At 38.6% G+C, this 14,066-nt stretch overlaps 1 protein-coding gene across 8 annotated transcripts in view; it reads left to right on the top strand.

Annotated features, from left to right (window-relative positions):
• GABRG2 (gamma-aminobutyric acid type A receptor subunit gamma2) overlaps window positions 1–14,066 on the top strand; it is a gene marked incomplete at both ends in the record, with an annotated part of 131,777 nt that overhangs the window by 112,437 nt on the left and 5,274 nt on the right. For 6 of the 8 annotated variants that reach the window (XM_081231221.1, XM_081231219.1, XM_081231217.1 and 3 more), the window contains one exon: window positions 9,545–9,697. In XM_081231221.1, coding sequence (XP_081087347.1) covers window positions 9,545–9,697 — 153 coding nt within the window. The remainder of the gene's footprint in view (window positions 1–9,544; window positions 9,698–14,066) is intronic. The other 2 variants (XM_081231220.1, XM_081231218.1) reach the window with 1 other exon arrangement.

Raw genomic sequence — 14,066 nt, 5'->3', positions numbered from 1 at the left:
TCTCAGGATTTCTCAGATTTTCACTGATACCTCCATTAAGCCAGTCTAATTTTCTTATCAAAGTTGACAGACAGATATTACTCTAGTATGGTGTGTGTTCCTTATTGGTATCTCTTTTCTGAGCTATTAAAAAGATTTCCAGTCAGCAACTTGAAGCCAGGAGAACTAAGTGGAATATGAATTCACATTTTAAAATTTTACCTGAAATGAGACTTCTCAAAGAGAAACATTGTGAGATCTGGTAGTAATATGCGACGTCAGGAGTAACCACACGTAAAAGGACATTTTGTTACCTTTCAATACCAAGCCATGTTGCTATGTAATTAGTCTGTACTTCAGAATCCAAGTTGAACAGAAAAGAATATGTGATTTTTGTGACATAACTTTGTGAACTATATTAAAATGATATGGTTCATATAAACAAGAACAAGGCTGACTTCTTAACTACTGTTCCTGACAGTTGCAGGTAGCCTTTTAACAGAGGCTAGCAACAACAAAAAAATCACTGAACAGGAAGCTGCATGTACTTACTCATCTATACACTGTCCCTGAAAGGTTACAAAACACTTTCCCTACCAGTAGAAAATATGGTTTTTCACCACAGCCCTAGTGATAGGTGTGATTATCCCTATTTTACTGGGAGGATTTGAACAATTTACCCAAATCCCTGCACCTTGTTAATGACATCACTAGTACTTGAATTCTGGGACTGGATCCTATATATTTTCCACTACAGTGAACTACTCTGCCCTTATGTAAAACATGTTTTAGTATCTAGTCAGATGTTTGTAAGAGTTAAGTTTAAATACACTGGGACATTGCATTTCTTTTGAATGGATCAAAGTAGCAAATGCATTCATTTGTATCTTCAGCTTTCGATTTCTGAGCCAGAGTTGTTTTATTTATATAAATCCCAAGGTGGATTCATTTGCTACAGTGTCCGAATTTGATGATGGGCTCAAAATTACAAAAGCCGCGTTGAGCTAAGAATCAGTGGTGGCTTTTTCAGAGGGTAAGGAAGAGAAGCTCTCACACTAATAAAAAGAGTGTTCTAGAAATGAGTGCAGAGAACTGAGATCTTAGCAAATACCTAGGTCCTGTTTGAACATAGAGAAAACCGCTATCTGGAGGCTTTGCCAATATTGAATTTCCTTTCATCTAGAGCTGTTCTCCAAGAGGAAAATTCTAGAATGGTTGTTAAGTTAGGCTGGCATTCTAGACAAATGAATTTCAATCCTCCTAAAAGTAACATGTCTATTATATAAGGTTTAAGAACAAAAATGAAAGAAATTCTTCTTGTTATGATTGGGGCCCCCAGTCATCCATACCAGCTTTCTATATTAACCCCATTCAGTAATTGCTCAACTTTCTGCTTTTTTGCTTTATCTCCATGATCCTTACCACTGGCTCAAAATGGGCAGGCTGTTTACTACAAAAAGAGTACTGGTTTGGGAGGCGGGAGTCTTGGGTCTGCCACTCTGTCCTTGGATAAAACACCTGTCTTTTTCAATGGGTCTCAAGTGTTTAACCTTGAAAAGGATAGACTTGATTGATATAAACGCTAGACCCTTTCTAATTTTAATTCTCTTTTGACTGTTTAGTAGCACTTCTATGCTTGTATGTGCCAGAACGGTGTTAATTATATTCCACAGATTACACTACTTTGTAATCGTAACTGACATTAATAGGCCTTTTACTGTGTGCCAGGAATTTACCAGGCACCTTAACTCTTTCTATGTTTATGATAACCCTATGAGGTATATTCTCTTATCATCCCTACTTTACAGATAAGGAAGTCAGGACTCAGAGTTAAGGCACTTGCCTACAATCATACCACCAGTGAGTGAGAGGACTAGAACTTTTGAACCCAGCCTGACACCACAGTGCTTGCAGTGGACACTTCTGGCGTCCCCTCCTTCCCATTACCTTTGCTGAGCTGCTGCCCCCATTGCTCGGGCGCTGCCAGGGTTGGCTGCTAGCGGCTCACCACTGTCCGCTTCTCTGGAGAACTGCCTGTGACCAGCATAGAGCCACAGGAACTAGGAGAGTAAGACCTGCCCACCTTAGCCTGTGGAGTACAAATGACTGCGGCTCTGGCCTCGAGGTGGGACTAACTCTGTGGCGCAGTTTGTTCCAGAACCTCCTGGAAGCTCTCCTCCTCAGGGTGAAGCAAATCCATGCTTAGCTTTTTTCTGCTGCCCTTGCCTGCTTCCCTCACTCCCCATTTTCTAACAGGTAAACCCCAACAAGTCACCCTTGCAGGAATTCTGGACTCCACCTTGGCTTCTAACTTGAAGCAGCTCTTGTTCTTCAAGACAAATCTCTGCTCCCTTTCCTCAGTGCAGACAGTCAGAGGGAGTCTTGAAAAGATAGATTTAGCCTGGAAAATAATTATAAATGACACCTTTTAGTTTTCATTGTATTCTCCCCAATTGTTATTTTGTTCTTTTTTCATTACCGTATGAGCTTGAACAAACAACAGATGAAATAATAATGGTGAAGTTCTGAAATGAAAACACACGTATTAGACTTAACGGGGAAGAGACTGTGGTGGCTTTTGCAGCCCTTTGTCCTCTTCCTTCCCTAATTGCATCTAGCTGAGACGCTGAAATCACCAATCGATTCTTTTTTTTTTTTTTTTGCGGTACTCGGGCCTCTCACTGCTGTGGCCTCTCCCGTTGCGGAGCACAGGCTCCGGACGCGCAGGCTCAGCGGCCATGGCTCACGGGCCCAGCCGCTCCGCGGCATGTGGGATCTTCCCCGACCGGGGCACGAACCCATGTCCCCTGCATCTGCAGGCGGACTCTCAACCACTGCGCCACCAGGGGAGCCCACCAATCGATTCTTTAATAAGCATTATGCAGCCACTCTGATGCAGCTGATTTTTCTTCTTTTTTTTCTTCTTGGCAAGCAGCTAAGACTACTAACAGCTCACTGGGACCTTATATCCACATCTTTGGGGATTAAGTTCAGCAAGGTATCCAGTAAAAAATATTTCCAGAAGCAATAATTTCTAAAGTAACGTTTAATATTTTAAAAGCCCACGTTGATCTCTGCCTTGGTCTTAAATGCTTTGGGCGTATAGTTCATCTGGAAATTTTTGTATTTTTCTCCCCCACGGCCATCTGAGCTACAGCATTTATTCATTTAACAAATAATTGTTGAATTCCTTCTGTGTACCAGGCACTGTACTAGATGCTGAGAATGAACTAGTGAGCTAAATAGCTATAGCTACTTCTGTCATGGAGCCCATGGGTTAATTATAGTCTAAAATGTAATTCAATATTCACACCAATCATATACTTTCAATTAAGATCAGCTCTATGAGAGTCATGTGGTGCTATGAGATCTTACTGAGAACATCTGATCGATTTATGGCTTCTCTAATGATGGGATACATTAATTGACATCTGAAGAAAGAATGGAGTTAAGTAGAGATGGGGATATTAGACTTTGAGCTGAGGGAATCAGCATGTGAAAAGACCCTAATGTGAGAGGTAGCAGGGAGCATTTAAGGAACTGCAAGAACCCCAGCTGGAGTGTAAAGAAATACTATTTAAGATGAAGCTGGAGAATAGTCAGGGAAAAGACGACATGAAGTCTTACAGGACAAGTTAAAGACTTTTAATGTGTCCTGATATCAGTGGACAACAGTGGAAGGGTTTGGAGGTATACGTATATGACATGATTGGAGGTGTGGAAAGTATTTCAGAAATTGGAGGCAACATAGGCAAATGAGGACAAAAGAATGAACAGTACCCCTCGGGAGAGCAGAAGGTAAATCAGGTTGGGTGGGCATAAAACGGAGAGATTATAAATGGTGTGAGACACAGCTGGGATGGTTCATTGTGGACCAGGGCAAAATGGACTAGAATCATGTGTTGAGTAGAATGGATTTTATTCTGAAAATCTTGAAGGAAACGGCATGAGCATAAATGCATTCTAGAAGGATTAGCTTAGACCAGCACTGTCCAACTGAGCTTTCTATAATTTAGTAACTTTTATAATTTTATATATAAATATATAAATAGCTGTTAAGCACTTGAAGTGTGGCTTGATCAAATGAGGAAATAGAATTTAAAATTTTTTTTAGTTTTCAATTTTACTTAAGATGGCTACCACTTAGCACAGGTCTAGTCACAGTACGGGGTATATGTGTGTAGTGTGCGCTGGTGTTGGGGGCGGCTGGAAGGTTGGAATGAGGAAAAGGATTGAAGAGATAAGCTGGGAATCTGGGAGCGATATGATGCCAGGAAGAATAAAGACAGGGAAGTCATAGAAGCATGAAATAAAAATATTTTATTTACTTTGTCTAGGGCTTAGGGAACATGAAGGGAATAATGAGAGGGAGAGAAACCTAGATTAAATTCAAATTACAGATAGCCTTGCATGCCCCACTAAGGAGTTTGGACTTTCTGTGAAGAGGAGCATGGATCTCTAAAGGTTTGGGAAGATGGACATTTAAGCAGAACTTTCAAAAATGTGCTTGTCAGAAACTTCCTCTAATCAGGGTATGTAAGATAAATTAGCATCTGTGTGTTTTATTAGAGTCCTTGTGCCTTGGAGTAGTGACACTATATTCATATGTCTTTCTTAGCCTGAGGACTCCCTCATGGCAAGGATTAGTTTAGCTATTTTGCCTTCTCTTGACCTCCAAGGACCTAGTTGCCGGAAAAATGTTGAATGTAATTCCAGAAGAGCTAGAGCCTACGCCATGACTGGGAATGGTTGGCGAATGACAGATGCAGAAACACTTGGGAGTGACATGCAGAGAAGTTAGCAGCTGATTGAATTTGAAAGCCTTTCCCCTCCCACAATGTTCTAGGTGCATAAGGTCAGGGACTGGGATTCTGCCCAAGGACTGGGTATCCTACTCATACTTTTGGGCACGGAGCAAATCTTGAAAAAAACTTGGTGCCAATTGAAAGGTAATATTTAATAAACATTTTTTTTGCAGTGTTTATTCCAAATATCTAGAAGTAAAATATATTGTTATGTGCTTCCAGATTACCTTCCAGCTTACGTCAGTGTACACCCCTACCAAGAGTGTGTAGCTCTGTTCTCTGTCCATGTTTTGTCAGTACTAGAAATTACCAGTTTATTTTTTTCCCTGATATGATAGGCTAAAAATGAAATACTATGATTTTACTTTGCATTTCACTGATCACTACTGAAGTTGAGAATTTTTTCTTGTATTTACTACCTATGAACTGTCCATTTTTTTCAGCCTAGTTAAAAATGTGGGTCTCTTTCTCAATAATTAAGAGCATTACTTATGTATCAGTAATGTTAGCTTTTGATTTCTTATTTATTTGGAAAATATTTTATTCAAATGTGGTATTTTGCCTTCTAAAATGGTTGAAAGGAAAAATACCTATAATACAGAAGTTCTGAGTTTTACATGGTAAACCTGTAATTTTTTTCTCCTTTATGTTTGTTTTATGGTGTACTTGACAAAGCCTTTTCCACACTAAGGTTATGAAGATGTTCTATTATATTTTTTCCTTATGTAGTATTTAAATTCATGCTTAAATTTGAATCTTCAGTAGATCTTAAATTTATTGTTGTGTGTTAGGTGAGGTACAGATCTAATTTCAGAAAACCCTTTTCCTAAATGAAGTTGTAGCCAACAAACTCTCCTGCCTGCCTGTGGTCAAAATCAGCCCTGTGGAATTATGCCTCAGATTCAATGAGGAGTGATAAAGGAAGATCTACTGCATTGTCTCAACACATCTCTCTCTGTCTCTCTGAGTTGTAGTAAGAGACAAAATAATCTTGTTCTCATTTAATCATTTAATTTAGAATCAGTCTGTGAGATTCCATCAGTCTGTATCTCCACATTACCTTATATAGTGCTCTTTGCATAAAAATGATTAAAAATATTTGTTGACAAATAAAAAAGAGACTAGAGAAAGGAATGTAAGGAAGAGAATATTAACGCTAATTATGCCTTCAACTTAACCTGGTAGGGAATATATACTCTATTCAACTATATTTAAGTAGAGTAAGAAACTTGGAAGAGGAACAAAGTGCTTTTAGTTTTTTCAGCATCCTGACAAAATGTTTAGGAGGTTTAAAGATAGTATTTGCAAACCATACAGCCCAGTGTCTGCACATAGTAGGTCCTCATTCCTGGTAACTAGAAAATAGTTATTATTTCAGGCATTCACTGGAGGGGAAGATGTCTCTATCATGGACTCTTTAAGTTTTTAAGAGGAGATAGCTTCATGTATGAAATAAGAGCCTAAACACTCCAATAAATCTGAATTTTAAAGCTCTCAAATGGTTAACATCACAACTAAAAAAAAAATAACTGAAGTTCATTATTCACTAATGTTGCTGTCTTCCTAAAACTAGACATAAGAATCTTACAAAAAATAAAAGCTGAACATTAATGGGTGTTACTCAACTTATATGTCTTCTCTACTCGGTCATAGCCTGTGTGTGTTACATTCTAAATTAGGACAAAAACAGGGAACCAAACTAATTTATAAAATGCTATGACTTTAAATATCGTATGTTAGAATAAATCAATAGAGAGAATAAATTTGAAGTGGTTGAAATAACCACCTTTGACTTGAATCCTTTTGGGCTTGGGGAAATCACTGATGTGGCACTTTCAGGAGATTTGATTTTATAGGGTTCTCAGCCGGAGAGTTTTTAAAAATACAAAAAGTGATAGAGCCTTAGATATAAGACAGGCATCAGGCTGTCACTGTGAAGCTGCTTTGCTTTTAAATGGCCTGTTCCCAAGTTTGAATCCAAAATCTAGGGACAGAAAAGCTTTGGATTTGCTGGCAAAGATGAAAGATGCTCAGAAGCTATTACCTTAACATAGAAATTGATAGATAAATAGGCTGTAGAAGTTTAGATTCTGACCTAAAGGGAAGTGGAGAATTAAATTGAGATAATTATCTGTTCACTTGAGGCAAAATTAAAGTTCACCTTTAAAAAGAGTCAGATCATTAATGCCGAAGTGTAGATTCTCATTCACTTACATGATAAGGAGTAAAAAAGGAGTTACTAAAATTGTCTAGATTTATCTAAAATATTATAATTCATAAAGTTTCGTTTGAACACGTTTAAAATATGCAGAGTATTCTCAAGGACTTGGAAAATAGGGAGAAAAAGTGCCCCTGAATATTATTATTTAAAAAGAAAACGTCTCTTTGTGTTTCCTATGTAGAAGAAGAAACTTGAATTCACCTCTGGTATTGTGATCAAAGAAACAGGGAAGAAAAAGATAGATATTAATAGGGATCATCTCAAGTTAAATGTCTTTATTCCTCAATCATTGCCTGCGTCTGTTACATTCTGAATTAGAACAAAAGCAAAGACCAAACAAATTTATGAAATGCTATGACTTTAAATAGCTTAAGTCCAAATAAATCAACACGGAGAAGCGTCAGCTCAGGGAACTAACCCAAATCTAGTTATGATCAATAAGAAAATTCCTACCTTTAACTTTTCAGGGATAATTGCTAAATAATGGCTAATCACTGCTCTTGGACAGGGAACCAATGTTCCCATGGGAGCCTAATTCCCTAATTAGTGTCTGGGTCACTAATGTTGCCTTAACCAGGATACTGAATTAGACCAGTGACAGTCCGTCAATCCACCGAAGGGCAGTATTAGGATGTATTCGTAACCCCACTTAGGAAACGCTGCAGGGTTAGAGGAGTCTTTACTCCCTTGAAGAGTACCCACTGAAGGGTTTTCTATCTCAGCAGCTTAGAAGGGTATGGAGTGAAGCTTGAGAGGGGGAAGGAAGAAGTGGACTAGGTAGTAAAAATTCACCCAGCTAAGTCAGTCTTCTCCCCATGAAGTTTCTAAAGTGCCTTATTTTCGAATCAGATCTAAATCATCTAAGTAAGTAGAGAAACACAGACATGAAGCCAAGTAATTCAACTAAAACACATGATTTGGATTTCATTGTCCATGCATTTTAGGACAAATCACAATTTAGTAAAGAAAAAAGAAGCAACATTTGAAAAGTGGTCTCATGTTTTGCCTCACATTAGGAGAGCAGATATAGTCTTTGAAACTGATGTTCTCAAACAGTACTATAAAGAAACAAATATATAGTAACTGGGATATGTCTCTACAGTATATTTTCTAACTTCAAAAATGAAAATTTTGTAAAATTTCACTTGGAATCATACAAAATGAAAGACATGGAATTTTAAAAACAATGCATGCATCATGATTTTAACAAATCAGAGACTTGGGATTATGTCACATTACATTGTTCTCATGCATAGCTACATGGTCGTTCTTGGATTCCTTGATTACTCTCTGTATTATTTATATAAACCCTTTGTAACCCAAATGTTCCAGAATACAACTTCTTGATTTTTGTTTCTTTCTCTATATTTAAATATATAAATATATTCATTCATTTAATCACTTACTCAACAAATGTTACTGAATGCCTATTTGGAATCAAGCAGGATGCTAAGTACTGATAGGGCAGTGATGGGCTAGAGTAGGCACAGTCTGTGGACTCATGCAGATAAAGTCTAATAGGTAGAACAGATATTACAAAAATAACCACACAAATGAATGAGAAATTACAAACTGAAGTTAACTGCTATGAAGGAAAAATCACAGGATTCAACAGAAATATGAGAAAATGTCTCAGCATAGAAATGTGGTTATAAACTGAGTAAAACAGTCATTTATTAGTACCAAGCACCAGGATATTTCTCTCTGGTTTGTATGGAGAAAGGTCCTGAGAACAAGAGGAAATTGTTACAAACCTTAGGATTCACTGCAGGCAAGAAAGGCACGGAGCAGAAACACTGTTTCTTTCCCTCTCCACCAAACAAAAAGTTTCACATTGTGTGCATTAAGCAGGCAGAGAAGGCAATGTCAAAAATCACACGAAAGAAGAAAATACGAGCAATGTGCTCAAAAATGTTTCCTTCCATCAGTAATCACATTGCTTCTAAAAGGATCAGAATTCAGTACAGGTTGGGTTTTGCTTTTTGTTAGTTTTTGTTCTTAAGGCAGGTGGGTTAAAGAGAAAGACAAATACCTTATGCTAACACATATATATGGAATTTAAGGAAAAAAATGTCATGAAGAACCTAGGGGTAAGACAGGAATAAAGACACAGACCTACTAGGGAATGGACTTGAGGATATGGGGAGGGGGAAGGGTAAGCTGTGACAAAGCGAGAGATAGGCATGGACGTATATACACTACCAAACGTAAGGTAGATAGCTAGTGAGAAGCAGCCACATAGCACAGGGAGATCAGCTCGGTGCTTTGTGACAGCCTGGAGGGGTGGGATAGGGAGGGTGGGAGGTAGGGAGATGCAAGAGGGAAGAGATATGGGAACAGATGTATATGTATGACTGATTCACTTTGTTATAAAGCAGAAACTAACACACCATTGTAAAGCAATTATACTCCAATAAAGATGTAAAAAAATTAATTAAAAAAAACCCTTTCAAGTGCACCTAAGTTATATACATGCTTACTTTCAAACACTTTCCAATTTTGTTAAGGGTTTTCATGGTCTGCCTTTGTTCTGTTCCAGGAGATTACGTGGTCATGACTGTCTATTTTGACCTGAGCAGAAGAATGGGATACTTCACCATCCAGACCTACATCCCCTGCACACTCATTGTTGTCCTATCCTGGGTGTCTTTCTGGATCAATAAGGATGCTGTTCCAGCCAGAACTTCTTTAGGTGAGACACAATTCTTTGCTTGTACTGTCCCAAGGTAAGTACCACATATGACTAAGCTTTATTCTCGTTTAAAAATTGACTTGCTTTTAATTCAGTCATCAACTACATAGAAATGCCATTTGTTTCATTTTAAAGAAACCTAGCATACTAAAAAAAAGAAACAGTGTATAAAGTTTCCTAGTTTTGTTTTGCTAAATTACCTCCATAGGCTTTCTTCAGTAAGTTTTTAAATAATTTAAATTAACTGGGGCGGGGGGAAAAACCTTTTCTCTTCAGTAGATTTTTTTGTTTTGATCTCTGGGCAGTAGTACACGAGAGCTGCTCACACCAGCTCATGAGAGCTGAGTGTGTTCATCTTTTCCCAACGTTGTGTTCAGTGACGTCACATTGGTAGTGAAATCAACCAAGGTGAAAATCTTAACAACACGGAAATGGGCAAACACTAAACATCAGGGGCACCTTTTCTCTAGGGAATCACTTGTTACACATTTACTACTACATCACTGGCTGTTGACTAATCTCCACACATGCATAATTATTGCGACATTTCAAGACACACACACACAGTAATTGGCTCCTTATAAAAGAACCATTGAAAAGATTATTTGGGGGAAAACATCATTACCTGTGAAATTCTGGGAACCCCTCTCTCCACTTCTAAGATTATTTGCAGTTTGCTCCATCTCTTGTATATGGTGATATCTGTCTTGGAGTTTCACATCTTTTTCCTCTCACAAGGAAAGAGGACTCACGTAGATTACGACAAAGCCACAGACTCACAGGGACACTGGAGGCTAGGCCCATGAATAAAATTCTCATACTACATAAAATTTCCTAAAGACTTAACTAAAACGACTGAAACATGAATTGTAAAACCACTGTCCTCTTTCATCGTCTGTATGAAAACTAGAACCATATTTCTTGCTCACTCTGACTAGAGAGGCAGTGTCATGTAACAGTTAAGAGCTTGGATTTTGAAGTCCAGAGAACCTGGATTTCAACCCACACATATGGTATGGCCTTGGATATGCCCTTTAGTCTCTACAAATCACATTTTACTCACATGTGAAACATATATCATTTCCTGTACCTAACTGTGGGGTTTTATTAGGTGAAATTAGGTATTCCATGCAAAGTTCACAAAGCATAGTAGGGCCTCAGAAATGTTAGCATTTATAGTCATTTTCTGACAAACTGATCTGTACCACGTTATTAAAACTGAGGGCAGAAGTGATTACTGGGGAAAAAAAAGACATCATTTGCAATTTTGTTCTCCTCCAAACCTAATTTAGTCTCCCATCTGTTTCAAAATAAAGTTATTTTGACTTTTTCTGTTAGATGAGGTACTTTATGTTACAGGCTCTACTTAACAATTGTAATGTCCTGTCTAATGCTACATGCTAAGACAAACCCAAAATGTGCTGAGTCCATTACTTTAGGACTATTACCTGTGATTGTGAGTAGTGTATTGCATTACATGTTTATATGTCTGTTACATCAGAATGTAAATGTATTTTTCACTCCCAGTATAGTGCCTGGCACATGGCTGGTACCTCAGTGATTATTCAAGGAATGTATGCACTTATGAATGGATGGAAAAAATGCACTGATGCGTTCCAATCTACCCATTCCAAAAATATTTTAAGGGAAGGATTTGAAATCAATCTATTCCTCTTGAAGTCTAGTTCCTGCTGGTCAAAATTCCTCTTAAGACCACTCTAGTAGCTCATTTCCGCCACTTATTCAATGAGTGCTCACTGGCAAAAGATCATGGTGGGAGAAGGGATCAAGGTGAGTGGGCTGAGGAATGAGGGACGGGTCCCCAAGCAAATAGCAGGTAGGTGCTCCTCTTATTTGTTGATCATTTACTATAAGTCAGGCGTCTTCAACATGGTCCCCATGCTTTTTCTACTCTTCACAACGGCTTTATGTAGAAGTTGTAATGATAATAAAGGTTATTATCACACTTTTAGAGCTAAGGAAGCAGAGGTGCTGTAAGGTTAAATGACATTTACAAGGTCACACAGCCAGCAGATAGTTGATCTGCACCTTGGCTGATTGACACCTAGATTTGCTCTGGGTGATTTGCTCTGGGTGAGACCTTGTTGAAGGCCAGTTGTGGGAAAAGGTAGGGTGCTGAGCTGAGCTGGTTTCCGTTTTAGCTTTGCTGTCTCACTTCTTTAGATCAGTGCTTCTTAGATTTAACTGCACATTTAACTCAGCAGAGGGCCTTTAAAAGTACAGCTGCCATAGTCCAACCTGAAGAGATGCTTATTTAATTTGTTGACAGCATGGGCTGGGTGTCAGGATTAAAAGAAAAACAAAATTTCCCAGGTGATTCTAATGTGTGATCAGGTTTAAGAACACTGACCTCAGATTTCACTGAGTCCAATTACCTTTTCCAGTGTTTACAATCAAGAGTTGAACCAGATGACATTAAACGCCTGTGAACTTCAAGTTTATTAATGCCATTGAACAGTTAGAGAGCCAAGTTATTTGATGAGTGAGATAAATATACCCATGTGGCTCAGAGATTGACTGCTTTCTAAACTCAGATCACCACAGAATGGGGAATATTCATTTTGGAACTTGTAACACTTGAGTATAGTTTGGTACACGAGTGGTAGCTGGTGAGGTTTAATCATGAGGTAAGGATGATGGATGAAACAAGGACAACACGAACTGGTATTTTTCACACAAGTTATGAGGTAAAAGGTAACATGCCTGAAGAGCTTACTTCATGCCAAGACTGGAGGAACTGAAAAGAGCTATGGATATTTTTCATGTATCTCAGGTAAGAGAACTCTAATTTCTTTGCTTAGCAAAACTAGGCTTAAAAACCACATTAGGGGCTTCCCTGGTGGCGCAGTGGTTGAGAGTCCGCCTGCCGATGCAGGGGACGTGGGTTCGTGCCCCGGTCCGGGAAGATCCCACGTGCCGCGGAGCGGCTGGGCCCGTGAGCCATGGCCGCTGAGCCTGCGCGTCCGGAGCCTGTGCTCCGCAACGGGAGAGGCCACAACAGTGAGAGGCCCGTGTATCGCAACAAAACAAAACAAAACAAAACAAAAAACCCAAAGAAAAAACACATTAAAAACAAACAAAAAAACCACATCAGGCTATCTTGTTGTTGGTTGGTAAATCACTCAAAACTACTTCATTGTTCTCTTCTCTGTGGCTTCAGGCAGACCTGAAAATATCTTGAAGCATTTTTTTAAGATTCTTCTTTTACATGGCTGTGATGAACTTCCATGTAGCCTAATGATATGAGACAGGCCACATTGTCTTAAGTGAACTTATCCACGGTACCTACCCTGAATACTGACATTTTCACTTCTAATAGGTCATATGTGGTTTGAGGCCTGAATGTGAAGACCAAAGTGCCAATTTAGTTTTGAAATTCCCCCACAAAAATATCAGCTGTGATTAGGTATAATCAAAAACTTCTACACGAATTAACGTACAGACAACCTAAGAGAAGCTTTTTTTTGTTTGAGAAGCAGATCTTTCTTCTCTAAAATAAATGATAATAACACCTTCTATTTATTGAGACTTTACTAGGAATTGTCACTCTATGTGCATTATTTAATTTAGTCTTCCCAAGAGCCTTAGGGAGTTCCCCCAGTCACTACCATCCCCAGTTTGTAATTGAGAAACTTGCCCATTCTTATGTTTCCATCATGACAACATGGAAGACCCACATATCCACATCATATCCCAAATTAGGAATTTACAATAGCTCCCAAGTGTGTGGTGCTTCATCCTGCATATTATGGACCTATTTATACAGAGGAAATACAACAGTGTGGTTCAAAGCATTGCGTTTAAAGTCAGACTTGCTAGGCTTGTATGTCATCTCTATCACTTAACTAGTTTATTCCTTCTGTACTCAGTTTTTTTCACCTGCAAAAAGAAAAAAAAAAGCAAAACAAGGATAACAGTGCTTACCTCATTGTGAGGATTTTGTGGGATAATTAATTATACAAGTACTTAACATAGTACTTGGCCAAAGGAAGAGATTCTTAAGTGTTAGTTTTAATTGCACAGAACAGTATCTATCTCCCCCAAGTCATCAATGTGGATTCCTATTTTCAAATGTAGGTTGATTCTCTAGTCTTTCATATTATACACTATTCTTCAATTGTTTTATTTATTCATTTGATATTTATTGAGTCCTAGCACTATACTCACTATGGGATTACAATGGACATCAAGATATATTTCTTTTCTTTTTCTTTTTTTTTGCGGTACGTGTGCCTCTCACTCACTCTTGCAGCCTCTCCCGTTGCGGAGCACAACGCTCCGCGGCCACGGCTCACAGGCCCAGCTGCTCCACGGCATGTGGGATCTTCCTGGACCGGGGCACGAACCC

Source organism: Mesoplodon bidens (assembly GCF_964165515.1).
Source record: "Mesoplodon bidens genome assembly, chromosome: 4".
In the NCBI taxonomy this organism is placed as follows: domain Eukaryota; kingdom Metazoa; phylum Chordata; class Mammalia; order Artiodactyla; family Ziphiidae; genus Mesoplodon; species Mesoplodon bidens.
This window is presented reverse-complemented; position numbering and strand designations above follow the sequence as displayed.